The 14,693-nt window shown below is 41.0% G+C and overlaps 1 protein-coding gene across 2 annotated transcripts in view; it reads left to right on the plus strand.

Moving 5' to 3' along the window:
* Positions 1 to 1,702: 1,702 nt before the first annotated feature.
* The window catches only part of gabbr1b (gamma-aminobutyric acid (GABA) B receptor, 1b), a 99,107-nt gene continuing 86,116 nt past the window's right edge, over positions 1,703 to 14,693 (plus strand). For both annotated transcript variants that reach the window (XM_017482470.3, XM_017482471.3), the window contains exons 1-5: positions 1,703 to 1,782; positions 7,076 to 7,140; positions 7,224 to 7,362; positions 14,362 to 14,547; positions 14,656 to 14,673. In XM_017482470.3, coding sequence (XP_017337959.2) covers positions 1,707 to 1,782; positions 7,076 to 7,140; positions 7,224 to 7,362; positions 14,362 to 14,547; positions 14,656 to 14,673 — 484 coding nt within the window. In that variant the 5' untranslated portion in view covers positions 1,703 to 1,706. The remainder of the gene's footprint in view (positions 1,783 to 7,075; positions 7,141 to 7,223; positions 7,363 to 14,361; positions 14,548 to 14,655; positions 14,674 to 14,693) is intronic.

The raw sequence follows: 14,693 nt of genomic DNA on the forward strand, positions 1-14,693 counted from the left end.
CTCACTACTGCAGTCTCCACTGCTATTTTTGGCTACTGATCGAAGAAGAAGGGTTGAATCCCTCTGCACATTGCAGTCTGCAGTGACGTGGTGCAGTGACACAGTTTCTTCTTGTTTTACTATGATGGTATGGCCAGTGTGGGGGAAGAAAGTCGATGTATAGATGTATTAAATGGTGTTAAATAGATGTATTAAATGGTGCCCTAAAGGCCTTCCAGAATCAGACCCTGATCCAAGACGATTTCCTAGTGACTATGATGGCCTGCAGAGAACTTCAATGCAACCTTCTCCTACAGCTCAGGCAAGTGCCCTTCCCCACTGCACTAGAGGCGTCTGCACAGTTGCAGTCTTTCTTATCTTTCCACTTGCATCACCTTGTCATCCCACAGGGTGACCACTAATGCAGTGGTTGAGCATGTGCTGGGGGTAGATGGTAGAGTGGGTAGTCTGTGGGTTCTCCGACATGCTTTCAGTGTCTCTAGCCATCGTGGCTGTCTGTTCCTCTGCGACCTGATCATGCTTGATGCTTTCTTTAAGTCTGGTATAAAAGGCCGTCAGCAAGACCTCCTGATTTTTGTGGGTCTCCCATGCCAAGATCTGAAACTCTCCCATGTATTCTGACACAGGCTGGGTTCCTAGTCTTAAATCAGTCCTCACTCAGCCTCCCTTTCACTGACTGGATTATCAAAAACGTAACACAACAGGAGGTTGAAAGTTGCCACACCCTGGATCTTGCTGATCCCATAGTGCTGCAATCCATGGCAGTGCTTGATATGAAAGCAGCAATATGATAATAATAATTGGCTTCAAAACAACAATAGTCATATGAATGAGAAACAGTTGAACTTCACATTGACATATTTGGAGGTCACTGTTATCCCTTTCTAAACCCTATCCACATCCAGGGTATATTCCCATTTCAAGCCCCGTCTTTCCAGGATAGGCTCTAGCACCACAAAGACCCTGTCCGAATGAATGAAAAGGTTCTCCAATACAATGGATACCCTGTGGGGCAGCTTCAGTGCCAGGATTTAAACAATCAATTGTCCAATCAGTATCCTGGAGCCTAAACCATTGTTCCCCCACTGCAGTCAATCTATCAATCAATCAATCACCAGCTCAGTTATCTTCTAATTGAGTAACAGAATCATTCCCTCTTTCTCTCATTTAATTGCATGGTAAGCTAGTAGATAAATCATTTACATATGTTCATTTGGTAGACACCTTTATCCAAAGGGACTTACATTTTGAGCTGAGCATTTGAAGGTTACGGGCCCAGCAGTGGCTCTCTAGCGGTTCTGGTATTTTAAACTCAAACACTGAGCGATTACTAGCTCAGAACATTAAACGCTGAGCCACAAATGACACCAATGGAAGCAATGTGTTCTTTCTTCTCACTGCCATGATAGCCATGCTGGTCTGATTTTCTTGTTGTGTGCCTGATGATTCTATTGTGTACATTTTAGCTGTTTATATTACATTCTCCTGATGTGTCTTTATTTTGTACAAGGCTTTCCTTACAGTAAGACTTATTAATGAATACTGAACCAGCCTGACAGAGTCGACTGATATGATCTGTCAGGTTTTAGGGCCTTCACACCGCAGTGCACTTTAATTACTGGAGTTCAGATGCGTCCAAAAGATAATAATCTTAATTCTCCCCTCTATCGCTCTCTTCTTCTGTATCTTTGTCTGCAGGTGGAGGCATGAAGCTATTATTTTTTCATGTGATAATATTCATGTTCGACTCCTTCACTGAGGCGTCACACAATATCACCGCAGGTATGAACATATGTGTGTGTGTGTGTGTGTATGTATATATATATATATATATATATATATATATATATATATATATATATATATATATATATATATATGCATGCTTTGTTTGTGCAAATTCCATCCCTGTTTCTTTGTTTTCCCTAGATGTCTAAGCCCTAATTCAGCAGTCAAATTAGTGTGTATCTGGAAAAGGAATTTCGATCACGTCCTTTCAGGCACCCGCTAATTGGCTGCTTCCTATCTCAAACACTGCAGGCCTGGCTAGGCTGTTTCGTCCATTTAGCCCAGCTAATGAATCACAGTATCAACAGTATTAAGCCGCTGAAAGCCGTAATACACAAATACATCAGCGAGTGTGTAAATCATTTATTGCATAATATTTGTACAAAATGCCAAGGGCACTATATTCATGTAAATCTGTCCAAGTTCTTGTCAATTCTTATACTAGATTTGCTACCTTACTGGCATCTATAGCAGTGACATTAATATAAACAAGATCATTTAGATGCCTTTATAATGTACTTGGGTACAAAATACTTGAAAAAAATTAAAATAAATAAATACAAAACTGCTTTATATTCCTGCACACATAAGCACTTATACTTACAAACATGCGCACACCTCCACACACTTACTAGCCTCTCCTGGCCACTGGTGCTGGACTAGATGATTACTGTAATTAGTTGGTGACACAGAAGGTGATCGAGGCTGTAATAACAGACTAAAGCAGCTATTACTTGCTCACTCTTAGCTTGATGGAAATCTCAGAGCCTCGGGGGAACGGTGGCATTTATACGAGATTCGATGCCAAGTACAAAAAAGCATGGTAAAGAGCATGATATTTTGATGTCCATACATGCTCTGTTATTATGTACAGCTCTCTTACCCGGAATCAATTTTCCTATCTGATTTAGTAATCTGGTTTCAGTGGTTTAGTACGTTCCCATGTAATGCTGGATGAAACATAGCCTTCTCATTCAATTACAGGAGAGCCATGGGCATAGCAGTCCTTACTCATTTGGCTTTATGGCTTTGGTAAAATCCAGTGCCTCCACACACAGCTGTCATTTTTCACTCTGGTACTAGCTTGGATTGTAAAGGAAAGTGCTCCACCTGCTGTTCAATAGACATGCTATACAGTCTTTGCATGGAGCCCGGGTAAACCAGGAGACTGAGACTGGTTGATTTTTCAGTACAGCCTTTGGGGAAGGCACACATGTTTTGTTGTATTTCTGTTCGTAACATGTCTGAACCCAGCAATACTAAACACTGAATAGCCGTAACCATAACCATAACTAGCTATAAGGACACTGAGGTCTAGTGACGGTACTGCTTTTTTTTTGTGCTAGGAGGAAAAAAACTGCTGCTAGTTTGTTTTTGTAAACACTAAGAAAGTCTACATGCACGCTTCCTTATTAATTACTGTACATAACTTTTTTCTCTAGAATAGATTGTTTGTTTTGTAGCAGTCCATTTATATGTACATATCAATTGTATTATATGTCATGTGAAAAAACCAAGTAAACCACGTGGAAATTGTAGGCTTATTTATTTATTTATTTATACATATTTGGACAAGCAGACATTTGATCCTCTTTGAAACAGGGCCTAGTAATAAAGGTGATGCACGCTATCAAATGACGCACAAAATCAACATTTTGTAGTGATTTTTTACAATTTAAATAAAAATGATAATAATTTAAAAAAAAAGATCGGTCACATGGAGAAAGTAAGCACACCTCTACATTTATCACACCTTCAAATCCATAAAATTAAAAAAGATTGTGCGCCAGTGATTAGAAGCTGCTCAGGGAGTGCAGGTGGAGCCTGTCTTATTTATACCCCTCTCATATCTAGTGTCTGGTGTTCCCTTTGTTATTGAGGTGTGTGGTGTCATCATGCCAAGATCTAAAGAGTTCTGTAAGGCCTTCAGAAAATGGTTGTGAAAGTGCTTATGAGTCTGGCAAGAGATTAAAAGATCTCCAAATTATTTGAAATAGATCATTCCACTGTGAGGAAAACCATCTACAAATAGTGCAGATTTCAAACGACTACCAGTTTACCCAGGACTGGCCGTCCCAGTGAATTCAGCCCAAGAGCAGACCGTCTGATGCAAAAAGAAGTCTCCAAGAACCCCAAAATTTCATCACAGGATCTGCTAGTAAGTCTTGCAGCTGTTGGTGTCAAAGTGCATGCTTCTACAATCAGAAAGAGCTTGCACAGATTTGACCTGCATGGGAGGCGTGCCAGGAAAAAGCCTTTGCAAGTCAACAGTTTGCCAATGAACATATAGGCAAAGACTAGGCCTTTTGGAATAATGTGCTCTGGACAGACGAATCAAAGAGAGAGTTGTTTGGCCAGAGTAACAGCAGACATGTTTGGCGCTGACCAATGACAGCTGTCCAGGAGAAGCACCTCATACCAACTATGAAGCGCGGTGGTGGAAATGTTATATTTGGGGTTGCTTCGCTGCCTCAGGGACTGGACAGCTTGCATTCATTGATTCGACTATGAATTCTGCATCGTATCAAAGAGTGCTTGAAGATAATGTGCTTGAAGGCCATCTGTCTGAATGTTGAAGTGGAACCCGAAAGTGGACCTTTCAACAGGATAATGATCCTAAGCCCACTAGAAAATCTACTAAGGAATGACTCAAAAAGAAGAAACGAAGGGTTATGGATTGGCCTAGTTAAAGCCTGGATTTGAATTCCATTGACATGTTGTGGGGGGGTATTTGAAACGGTCAGTACATGCAAGAAAACCCTCAAACATCTTGCAATTGAAAGAATATTGCATGGAAGAGGGGTCAAAAATTCCAGCAAGGCTGATGGACAATTATGCAAAATGCCTACAAGACATTATTTCTGCTAAATGAGGCAATACTAGCTTCTGAGGCCAATGGTGTACTTACTTTTTCCACAGAAGAATCACACAACTATTGGTTTTTCTGTTGAATAAATAATTGAAAAAGCTTTTTTTTCTTGTGGTTTTGTTCAAGTACACCAACTTAATCACTGTTTCAAAGATGACCAAATGTTTGCTTGTCCAAATATGTCAAAAATAAAACCCTCAAAAAAAAAAAAAAAAAAATTCCATGGGATGTAGTTGTTTTTTCACATGACTGTAAATAGGCAGTAATATACACAATAATGAACGTTTCAGCTCCGTCATTTACAATATCTAGATAAAATAGACAATTTATTACTAGTAGGGTTTCCACGCTGGCGTTCTTTAATATGGAATCAGTTCACTGTGACAAAATATGAAAAGGAAAAAGAAATAGTGATATGTCTTCAGTTCTGAAGCTGATAAAAAGCTATGTTTCAATAAGTAGTCAAACTAAAAATGGTATGTTCTTGAAAATGACCTCTTATAGCATGTGTACCTTTAATATTAAATCAATTCACTGTTCCGTTTAATAAATAAATAAATAAATAAAGTATCTCTCTCTCTCTCTCTCTCTCTCTATATATATATATATATATATATATATATAAAAGCAAACTTCAGAAAAACGCTCTACGATATTGTGAAATTTCCTGCTTCTGAAACTGGAATCAGAGCAGTTTATGGAAGAATAAAAGAAGAACATAACAGCGTTTAGACATTAACAGTCTAATGCATTAACGCATTTCTTCAATGTGGATCTCACTTAAATTGTGATCCAGATTCCGCCGCTGCCTGTAACGGGATGCTGAAATTGAGATAATTAACACACACAAGCGTTAACGAGGGTTTACACTAATTAAGCATTATTTCAGATCCTGTATGCAATACGGTGTCCCACAAGGTTTTATTTTAGACCTCCTATTATTCTCTGTTTATATCCTGCCTCTTGGACATACATATGCAAACCTAAGGTTGGCTTTCACTTCTATGCTGATGACGTTTAATTATACTTATAATTTTGGCTAGATTCAGGAACCCAATTATGCAAAATGGAAGACTGTGTAAGAGACATAAAAGCTCAGATGAATAGAAATGTCCCCTTATTCTGAAAAATTCTGAAAAATTGGAACGACAGTATGCAGTACAGGTGCTGGTTTCTCCCTAGAGCTTGATTGTTATTCTGTGAAAAGTACAGCTATGGTTAAGAAACCTAGATTCTGGTTTATTATTCAATTTCCGTGTAAGTAACATCTCTGAAATGGCATATTATTATTTGAGAAATGTATATAATAAAATAAAAAATTGCTATCTCTGGATGATTATAAGACACAGAGGCATAATGCCTACATGATGATAAGACATATAGAGATAACATAATCCTACATGATGATAAGACATATAGAGATAAGATAATCCTACATGATGATAAGACATATAGAGATAAGATAATCCTACATGATGATAAGACATATAGAGATAAGATAATCCTACATGATGATAAGACATATAGAGATAAGATAATCCTACATGATGATAAGACATATAGAGATAAGATAATCATACATGATGATAATATATACAAACATAAACTAATCCTACATGATGATAAGACATATACATAAACTAATCCTAAAGGCATAAACTAATCCTATAGACATAAGCTAATCCTACATGACGATAAGACATAGAGATATGTTATGCTAACCCTGCAACGTGTTCCTGGCTCGCTGCACTGTCGTCTCTTTACATAAGCTTCAGAATGTGGCCTCATGATTTTATACCAGGGAAGAAGTCTGAGCATTTTCATTCCCAGTCTTACTCAAGCTAACCTGGGTGCCTATTAAGTTGTGAATTGACTCAGAAGTCTTGCTTATGCTGCTCAAAGCTTTGACCGGTTTAGCTTTAGTGTATCTCGCTGATCTCCTGGGCAAAGTGCGTGCCCCGAGTACTTTGTGTTTTTTCTTACAGCCCCTGAAACCCTCGAATGGTGTTCCAGAGAACATTAGCACAGATTCAATGAATATTTTCTGGGTTATTTTAAACATAGTTTTATTAAACATAGTTTTCATGAATCGTAGTAATCCTCATAGTGAATTCATCAGTGATTGTAATTTATTTCCTTAGAGTTTTAACCTTCTAATGATGTATATGTAATGCGCCGTACGATTTCGTGCACGGAATGATCATAATTTATATTATGATGTATAGTATATTACACTGTATATCATTAGCATTATGATTAATATATGTGGATCGTCTTTCCTCTATCCTCTTGCTAATAAATATAATATATATAAAGCGTTTAAATATAATCGAGTGAACATAATGACTGTCTCAGGATCCATTAGATCCTAAGAGCTCTAATACACCATTACCACAATCACTCGGTCTTTTCCCTCAGGCTGTGCTATCATTCGTCCGCCCAGAGATGGAGGGATACGATACAGAGGCCTGACTCAAGAACAGGTAGCAGGTTATTCATAAATGTTTGTGAGTACCTCATGAGTGTGTTTAGATGTAGTGTATCATCACTGTTTGTTGTGTTTCAGATCCACAGTGTTCAGGTCTTACCAGTGGACTATGAGATTGAGTACATCTGCAGGGGGAACAGGGTCATCGTGGGGCCTAAGGTCAGGAAATGCCTTCCTGACGGCACCTGGACTGATCTCAGCCAGCGCAGCAAGTGCTGTAAGCTCAGCTTCGTTTCTCTTTTTCTGCTCCTACTAATGACTGGCTGCTTAGTTTCTGTGGGGAATGATAAGAATTCCATCCAGTGAAATATGCCACCAATTTTGGTACTATAACTGAGTTCTGAGTTCATCCATAAATACTAGTGTGCCAGACATTTTTATTTATAGGGTAGCTAGAGCGCAGCCAAGTGGCATCAGGCGTATACTTTCACCTACGCAGCTGTTGTGAGCTGGGTTAAAAATGAAGGCTTCCGTTTGGTCATTTCAGCTCGTGTTTTCATTTGCATGCATGATAATTATTGAAGCATGTGATTTGCCAACAAAAACTGATAGACCCATAATTCATTTAGAGATGTCAAGCTCGTAACTGTACACAGCTCTGGGCTGGAATCTGTTTTGGGTGCTCCATCATGGCAACTCACCAACGTTAGAAATACCACAGAGGGAACTGACGAGGAGATAATTAGATGGTTAGCAGAAGTATGACAGCTATTCACAGAGATGATTGCGTGTTATTGGACATTGCTGAGACACGTTGGTTAGTGCTGCCGCTTGACAGCTCTACGGCTTTACGGTGATCATGAGCTCGGGTTAGTGTGTGTTAGTTCTCCACACTTCCGCTGGGTTCTGTCCGGTTTCCTCCCACCTCCCGAAAACAAACCAATAGGTGAATTAGCAGCTCTAAATGGCCCCTAGGTGTGAATATATATGTGTTTGTGCGTGGTTCCCATCCAATCTGCAATCCCACCTCGTACCCAGTGTTCCTGTGATAGGCCACCATGTCCCTTACCAGGGATTGCTGAAGGTGATGAAGATGGTGATGATGATGATGATGATGATGAGGAGGAGGAGATGTTCCTCTGATTCATTTAGTGAAATGTGCAGGTGTGTCTGTCTCACTATCACTCGTCCCACCACACAGTAACATCAAACCGTCCTGTCATACCATCCCAAACCATGTGTCATACAGTGGATATAAAAAGTCTACACACCCCCGTTAAAATGCCAGGCTTTTGTGATGTAAAAAAATGAAACCAAGATAAACTATGTCAGAAAGTTTTCCACCCTCAGTGTGAAATTATAACACATAAAAATTAAGTGAACAATAATCTTAATAATGAATTTTACAATTACAGTAACCTAGTTACACTTATTCATTTAGCAGACACTTTTATCCAAGGGGGGGGGGGGGGGGGGGGAGTTAGGGGTTAGTTAAGTGTTCATGGAAGAGGTGGGTCTTTAGCTGTTTTTTGAAGATAGTGACAGATTCTGTGGTCCTGATTGAGGTTGGAAGTTCATTCCACCACTGAGGAGAAGTCAGTTTGAAGGGTCTGGAAAAAGACCTCGTGCCTCGCTGAGTAGTAACTACAAGGCGTCGGTCGTTAACTGATCACAGGTTGCATGAGGGAACATAAACCTCAAAGAGAGTGTTGAGGTAGGGAGGTACTGTTCCAGACAAGGTCTTATATGTGAGCATCAGGGCCTTGAATTTGATGCGGGCAGCTGCAGGAAGCCAGCGAAGAGAGATGAAGACGGGTGCGACATGGGTTCTTTTGGTCTGGTTGAAGCCAAGGTGTGCTGCTGCATTCTGAATCATCTGAGGGGGTTTGATGGAGCTGGCTGTGAGGCCCGAGAGTAGTGCATTGCAGTAGTCCAGTTTTGAGATAACAAGTAGCTGTGTAGCCTGTTCGGTGAGATATGGTCTGATTTTTTTTTGATGTTGTACAGAATGAACCTACAGGATCGTGCGATTGTTGAAATGTGGCCTGTGAAGGTCAAGCTGTCATCGAAAGTCACCCCAAGGTTTCTGGCTGTCCTGGTTGGCTTGCGTGTGATTGAGCCGAGCTGTACGGTGAGGTTCTGGTTGATTGAGGGGCAGGCTGGGATGATGAGAAGCTCAGTTTTTGCCAAGTTGAGCTTAAGGTGGCGTTTCCTCATCCAGTTTGAGATGTCAGACAGGCAGGCGGAGATACGTCCTGAGATGGATGGATCATCAGGCTGGAAGGACAAATAGAGCTGGGTGTCATCAGCATAGCAGTGGTATGAGAAGACATGAGACTCAATCATAGGCTCCAGAAATGTAGTATAAATAAAAAAGAGCAATGGACCCAGAACTGACCCTTGGAGAACCCCAGTTCTGAGTTGCTGAGTTTCAGAAGTCTGTCCCCCGATTCTTACAATATCAAAACCATTGGTGCTTGGGTGGAGGAATTGGGCCTGGAGCTTGAGGATGATTACTGGGGCAGAGCATTAGATAATATACGTACTGCCACGTCTTGTGCTAGACTTAGTTTCATACAGTTTAAAGTGGTCCATAGAGCTCACCTCTCTAGGAGTAAACTGTCTAAAATATATCCCAATGTTCCCGACATGTGTGAAAAATGCAAACTTTCGCCCTGTAACCTCAGTCATATGTTTGCACTCTGTCCACTCTTCCCACTTTTGTGTCCAGGAGGTTGTTCTGTGTGAGAAAAGTGGAAATTTGTTTAAAAATAATTCTTTCAAGGGTTTTGAAAAGAAAAGAGAGGAGGGAGACAGGTCTGTAGTTGTCAACTGCAGCAGGGTTAAGTGATGGTTTTTTAAGCGGTGGGGTAATCTGGGCCTGCTTAAGTGAGGTAGGGAACGTGGCGGTGGAGAGGGATGTGTCAAAGATGTGTGTTAGCGCAGGTAGTAGCATTGGTGAGATGGAAAGAAGGCGGCGAGACGGGATAGGGTCAAGAGGACAGGTTGTTGGATGGCTAGAGAGGAGGAGTTTTGAGACATCAGTCTCTGAGAGGGGAGAGAAGGAGGACAGTTAAAAGTTATATGGAGGAGGAGCCTGTCTCTGGGTGTCTGGGGTGGAGAATTGGTTTCTGATTGATGTAACTTCGTTGGAAAAGAAAGTGGCGAAGTTGTCTGCAGTGAGAGAGGTAGGGGAAGGGGGAGGAGGGCGACAGAGAAGAGAAGAAAAGGTTGTGAAGAGAGTATGGGTGTTGGGAGAGCTGCTGCTCTTCTCCTGGTAGTATGTGGCTTTAGCAGTGGAGATGGAAAAAGTGGAGAGAAGTGTTTGCTAATTGCTTAGGTAAGTCGGATTGTTTGTTTGATTTACGCCAATTCCTTTCAGCTGCCCTTAACTTGGTCTGGTTGTTACGAAGAGCTTCCAAGAGCCAAGGGCTAAGGGGTGACGAACGAGCTGATCTGGAGGTTTGGGGGCAGATGCTGTCAAGTGAAAATGTTAGAGTGGAACATAGCATATCTGTTGCTGTGTTTAAGTCCAGTGAGAAGAGGTGGCTATCAGAGGTAAGTGAGCTTGTGGCAATGGAGGAGACGCGTGAGGGGGATAAGGGAGCGAAGATTGCGACGAAAGGAGATTGAAGGTGGAGACAGTGGGGGTTGGGGGAGGAGGAAACTGGATAAAGAAATGGTCAGTGGTGTGTAAAGGAGTAATAAGAAAATGAAGTTGCGTAAGTGTGCACACGCTGAAACACATATTTTGTTGAAGAACCTTTAGATTTTATTTCACCACTCAGTCTTTTTTGGGTAAGAGTCTATCAGCACACCTTGATTTGATATATTCCCACTGTTCCTTGCAAAAATATTCTAGATACATCACATTGTGCGGGCATCGCCTGTGCACAGCCCGCTTCAGGTCACCCCACATTTTTAGTTGGATTCTCGGGCTAGGTCATTCTAAAACATTGATCTTCTTTTGGTTAAGCTATTCCTTTGTTGATTTGGATGTATGCTTTGGGTCATAGTCATGCTGAAAGGTGAAATTCCTGAAGGTTTTGCACTAAAATCGGCTGTTATTTGTAGCTATTCGTGATTCCCTCCAACTTGATGAAAGTTCTGGGAGTTCTGGGAGAATAAACACAGTCCTAAAGCATAATGCTACCACCACCATGCTTCAACATAGGTATGGTGTTCTTTTGGTGATGTACCTTTTTTTGCATCAGTCATACCTTTTGGAATGGTGGAATTATTATACCTTTTGGAATTGGTCTCATCAGACCATAACACACTTTGCCAAATTGTTTGGGGTGATTTAATTGTTCATGGATGTTTGTTTTTGTGAGAAAGGGCTTCCGTCTAGCCTCCCTATTCCAAACCCCAGACATGTGAAGAATACCAGCGATTGTTGGGGAGAGATACTTTCACATGCAGAAAGTAATCAATACAGTCAGATATTCCTGTAGCTCCTTTAATGTTGCCGTAGGTCTCCTGGCAGCCTCCCTGGTAAGCTTTTGTCTTGTCCATTTCTTGGTGACGTCACTGTTGTTTTACATTTTCTCTATTTGTTGATGATATCCTTTACAGTGTTCAATAGTACATTTAATGTTTTGGAAATTCTTTTATACCCCTCTCCTGATTCCAAGTGAGAGACCATGCATGCTTTGTAAGCTCTTTGAGGACCATAGCTGCAGCAATTTGGATGAAACCAAAAAGATGTGAAGAAAAATCCCACAGAAACAGTTTGTCTTTATTTGGGGTTTATCAGGATCATTTCATTGATGACAGCTGTATGACGGTATTATGTCCCACAACCCTATATTCCCCATAGAAACAGCACGCCAACCCTGAGTTCCCAGGCCAAAATTGGCCCCAAAATCAACATTTTAATTTGAACATTTTTAGACCTTGAAACAACGTATAATAATGTATTTTTGTAATATTACTTTGAAAATGAAGCAGTTCAGTGTTTTTACTCCACTTAGAGCACAATTCTTAACTAGAGAAATTATGAAAAATGCTCGCTAAAATCCTTATACTCATTTAGAGGTACCATACGAGCATCAGCGTGGTCAATGCCTTTGAATAAATGTATTTTAGCGCCAAAAGTCAACTTTCTGGTGATAATCAGACCTGCAGGTACCGTTTTCAAGAATGCACAGAAGTTGGTCGCATTCCCGACAACGAAAAACAGTTTTTGATTCCTTGTGGGGGTTGTTCTTCTTTTCAACGGAAGGATTTTTCTTGGCGAAGTGTCTAGCCTTCTCACGACACACAATGCATCTGGAGCCAGTGCCTCCAGCAGTGCGCTCTGGTGTATGTTGGCCGACATTGAGCAGGTGTGCAAGACTTGATGAAGTTGCTGAACGGCGCCTGATGAGAGTCGGCGAACGGTAGTCACCGATCAGACCAAGGACAAGTTCATCAATGAAATCGTAGAACATGTAAAGTCATCTTCATCGTAATGATGTGGTAATGATGTAATAACGTCATGATGTCATCGAACTTCCGGGTCAAAAAAATGATAATTAAATAAGTAAGGAATCATAGCAGAGTAATGCCGGTATACCGGCCTTTCTGGGATAACGTTTACACTGTAAAGCCGCTATATCGGCCTTACGGGTATTTGGCATAGACGACCAAGCCGGTATATCGTCCTTACGGGAATAGGTCAAAGATGGGCAAACGGTTTTTTTTTTTCTGCCTTACGGGGTTAGTGGGTTAAATGAGGATTGGTTCATTCTGAACACAGCCACAATGATGTAAGTACAATGATGCAGAGAATTTAATTACACTTGTTTGCTTACAGGAGTTGGCTTCCAGACTACTTATTAGTTTACAAAATTCATTTATCGGCCCGATAACAATTTCGTTCCAGAAGATGTGATGAAGCTAGATATGAAATGGGTGATCTTAAACGTAGAAATTTGTTTGAAATTCCTCGGCTTTACAGATTTAATATGCAAATAGATCACGTTTGATAATGAATTTCTGTATATGTTAGCGCTCATTTTAATATCTGCTAAACACATGAACACAATTTAAAACAATACATTTTACCGGTATTATTAATAGCATTTGCGTAATGCTATTTTTAGTTACACAGTGTCAAATACCACTCGGTTTAACCGTACAGATGACTTATGACTTCCACCAATTCAGCCAAATAGATTTTTCATCCCTGAGACAAACTATCATTCCTGTATTGTTTACTATAGTTGTTACTAATATTGTTTACTATGTTAAAGGATAAAAAAATAACTAAAAGTAACAATTCTACTATTTATCAATACCTTTAGTTGGTTTTTGACCATCTGTATCTACTTCTATGTCAGGGGTGTCCAGTCTTATCCGGAAAGGGCCGGTGTGGGTGCAGGTGTTCATTCCAAACAAGCAGAAGCCACACCTGAATCAATTGAAATCCAACATCAGTTGATTAAACAATTTTAATCAACTGATTAAACTAGGGCGGCTGTGGGTAAAGCGGGTTTTCCACTAATCGTAGGGTTGGCGGTTCGATTCCCGGCCCGGGTGACTCCACATGTCGAAGTGTCCTTGGGTAAGACACTGAACCCCAAGTTGCTCCCGATGGTTAGCTAGCGCCTTGCATGGCAGCTCCTGCTACCAGTGGTGTGTGAGTGTGTGTGTGAATGGGTGAATGAGACACAGTGTAAAGCGCTTTGGATAAAAGCGCTATATAAGTGCACCATTTTAAACCGATGGAATCAGGTGTGGCTCCTGCTCGGTTGGAATGAAAACCTGCACCCACACCGGCCCTTTCCGGATAAGATTAGACACCCCTGCTCTATGTAGACATTGATATTTGTCTTTATGTATACTATACTCATGTGATGTGTGTAACTCTTTCACTGCCAAATATACAGTGCATCTTGAATCAGTTTAAACAAAAGAATCCAATTCAAATGTGTTTATTAAAGCAGTTATTTCATTCCAGTTCAAATAAAACACAAGCATAATAAATAATAATGACACGGAAATGTGGATATGGCGTCCACCCGTATGTGTTTGTTGAACATCCCATTCCAGATTTATTCCCACTTTGCTGTTATAATAACCTCCACTGTTCTGGGAAGGCTTTCCACTGGATTTTGGTGCGTGGCTGTGGGGTTTTGTGATCTTTCAGATACACGAGCGTTAGTGAGGTCAGATACTGATGCTGGGGTGATGAAGAGGCTCCAGATCAAGTTCTTCCCAAAGGTGTTCAGTGGGGTTGAGGTCAGCGCTCTGTGCAGGACTCACAAAATGTGTGTGTGTGTGTGTGTTTCAGTGCTGCCATGTGAGCAGGTGTGGACGTCTCTGGAGAACGGCCGTGTAGTGGTGTCTCCTCCCGGGCCGGCAGTGGAGGGCACCGTGCTGAGATACAGCTGCCTGAGCAGCTTCATACTTGAGGGCAGGAACACGACGCAGTGCACCAAACAGGGCACGTGGGACTCGCCCAAACCCACCTGCCGCTGTGAGTTTCAGCCTCCACGTTCTGTGTGTGTGTGTGTGTTTCAGCTTCAGAATTGATCTGCTTTCAATTTATAATATCTTTTTCATTTCTTCCACTCTTTTAATATAGACAACAGACACCACACAGGTAAGAGCTCCCACTGTTTA

The sequence above is a fragment of the Ictalurus punctatus genome, chromosome 12 (genome assembly GCF_001660625.3).
Source record: "Ictalurus punctatus breed USDA103 chromosome 12, Coco_2.0, whole genome shotgun sequence".
Taxonomy (NCBI): Eukaryota; Metazoa; Chordata; class Actinopteri; order Siluriformes; family Ictaluridae; genus Ictalurus; species Ictalurus punctatus.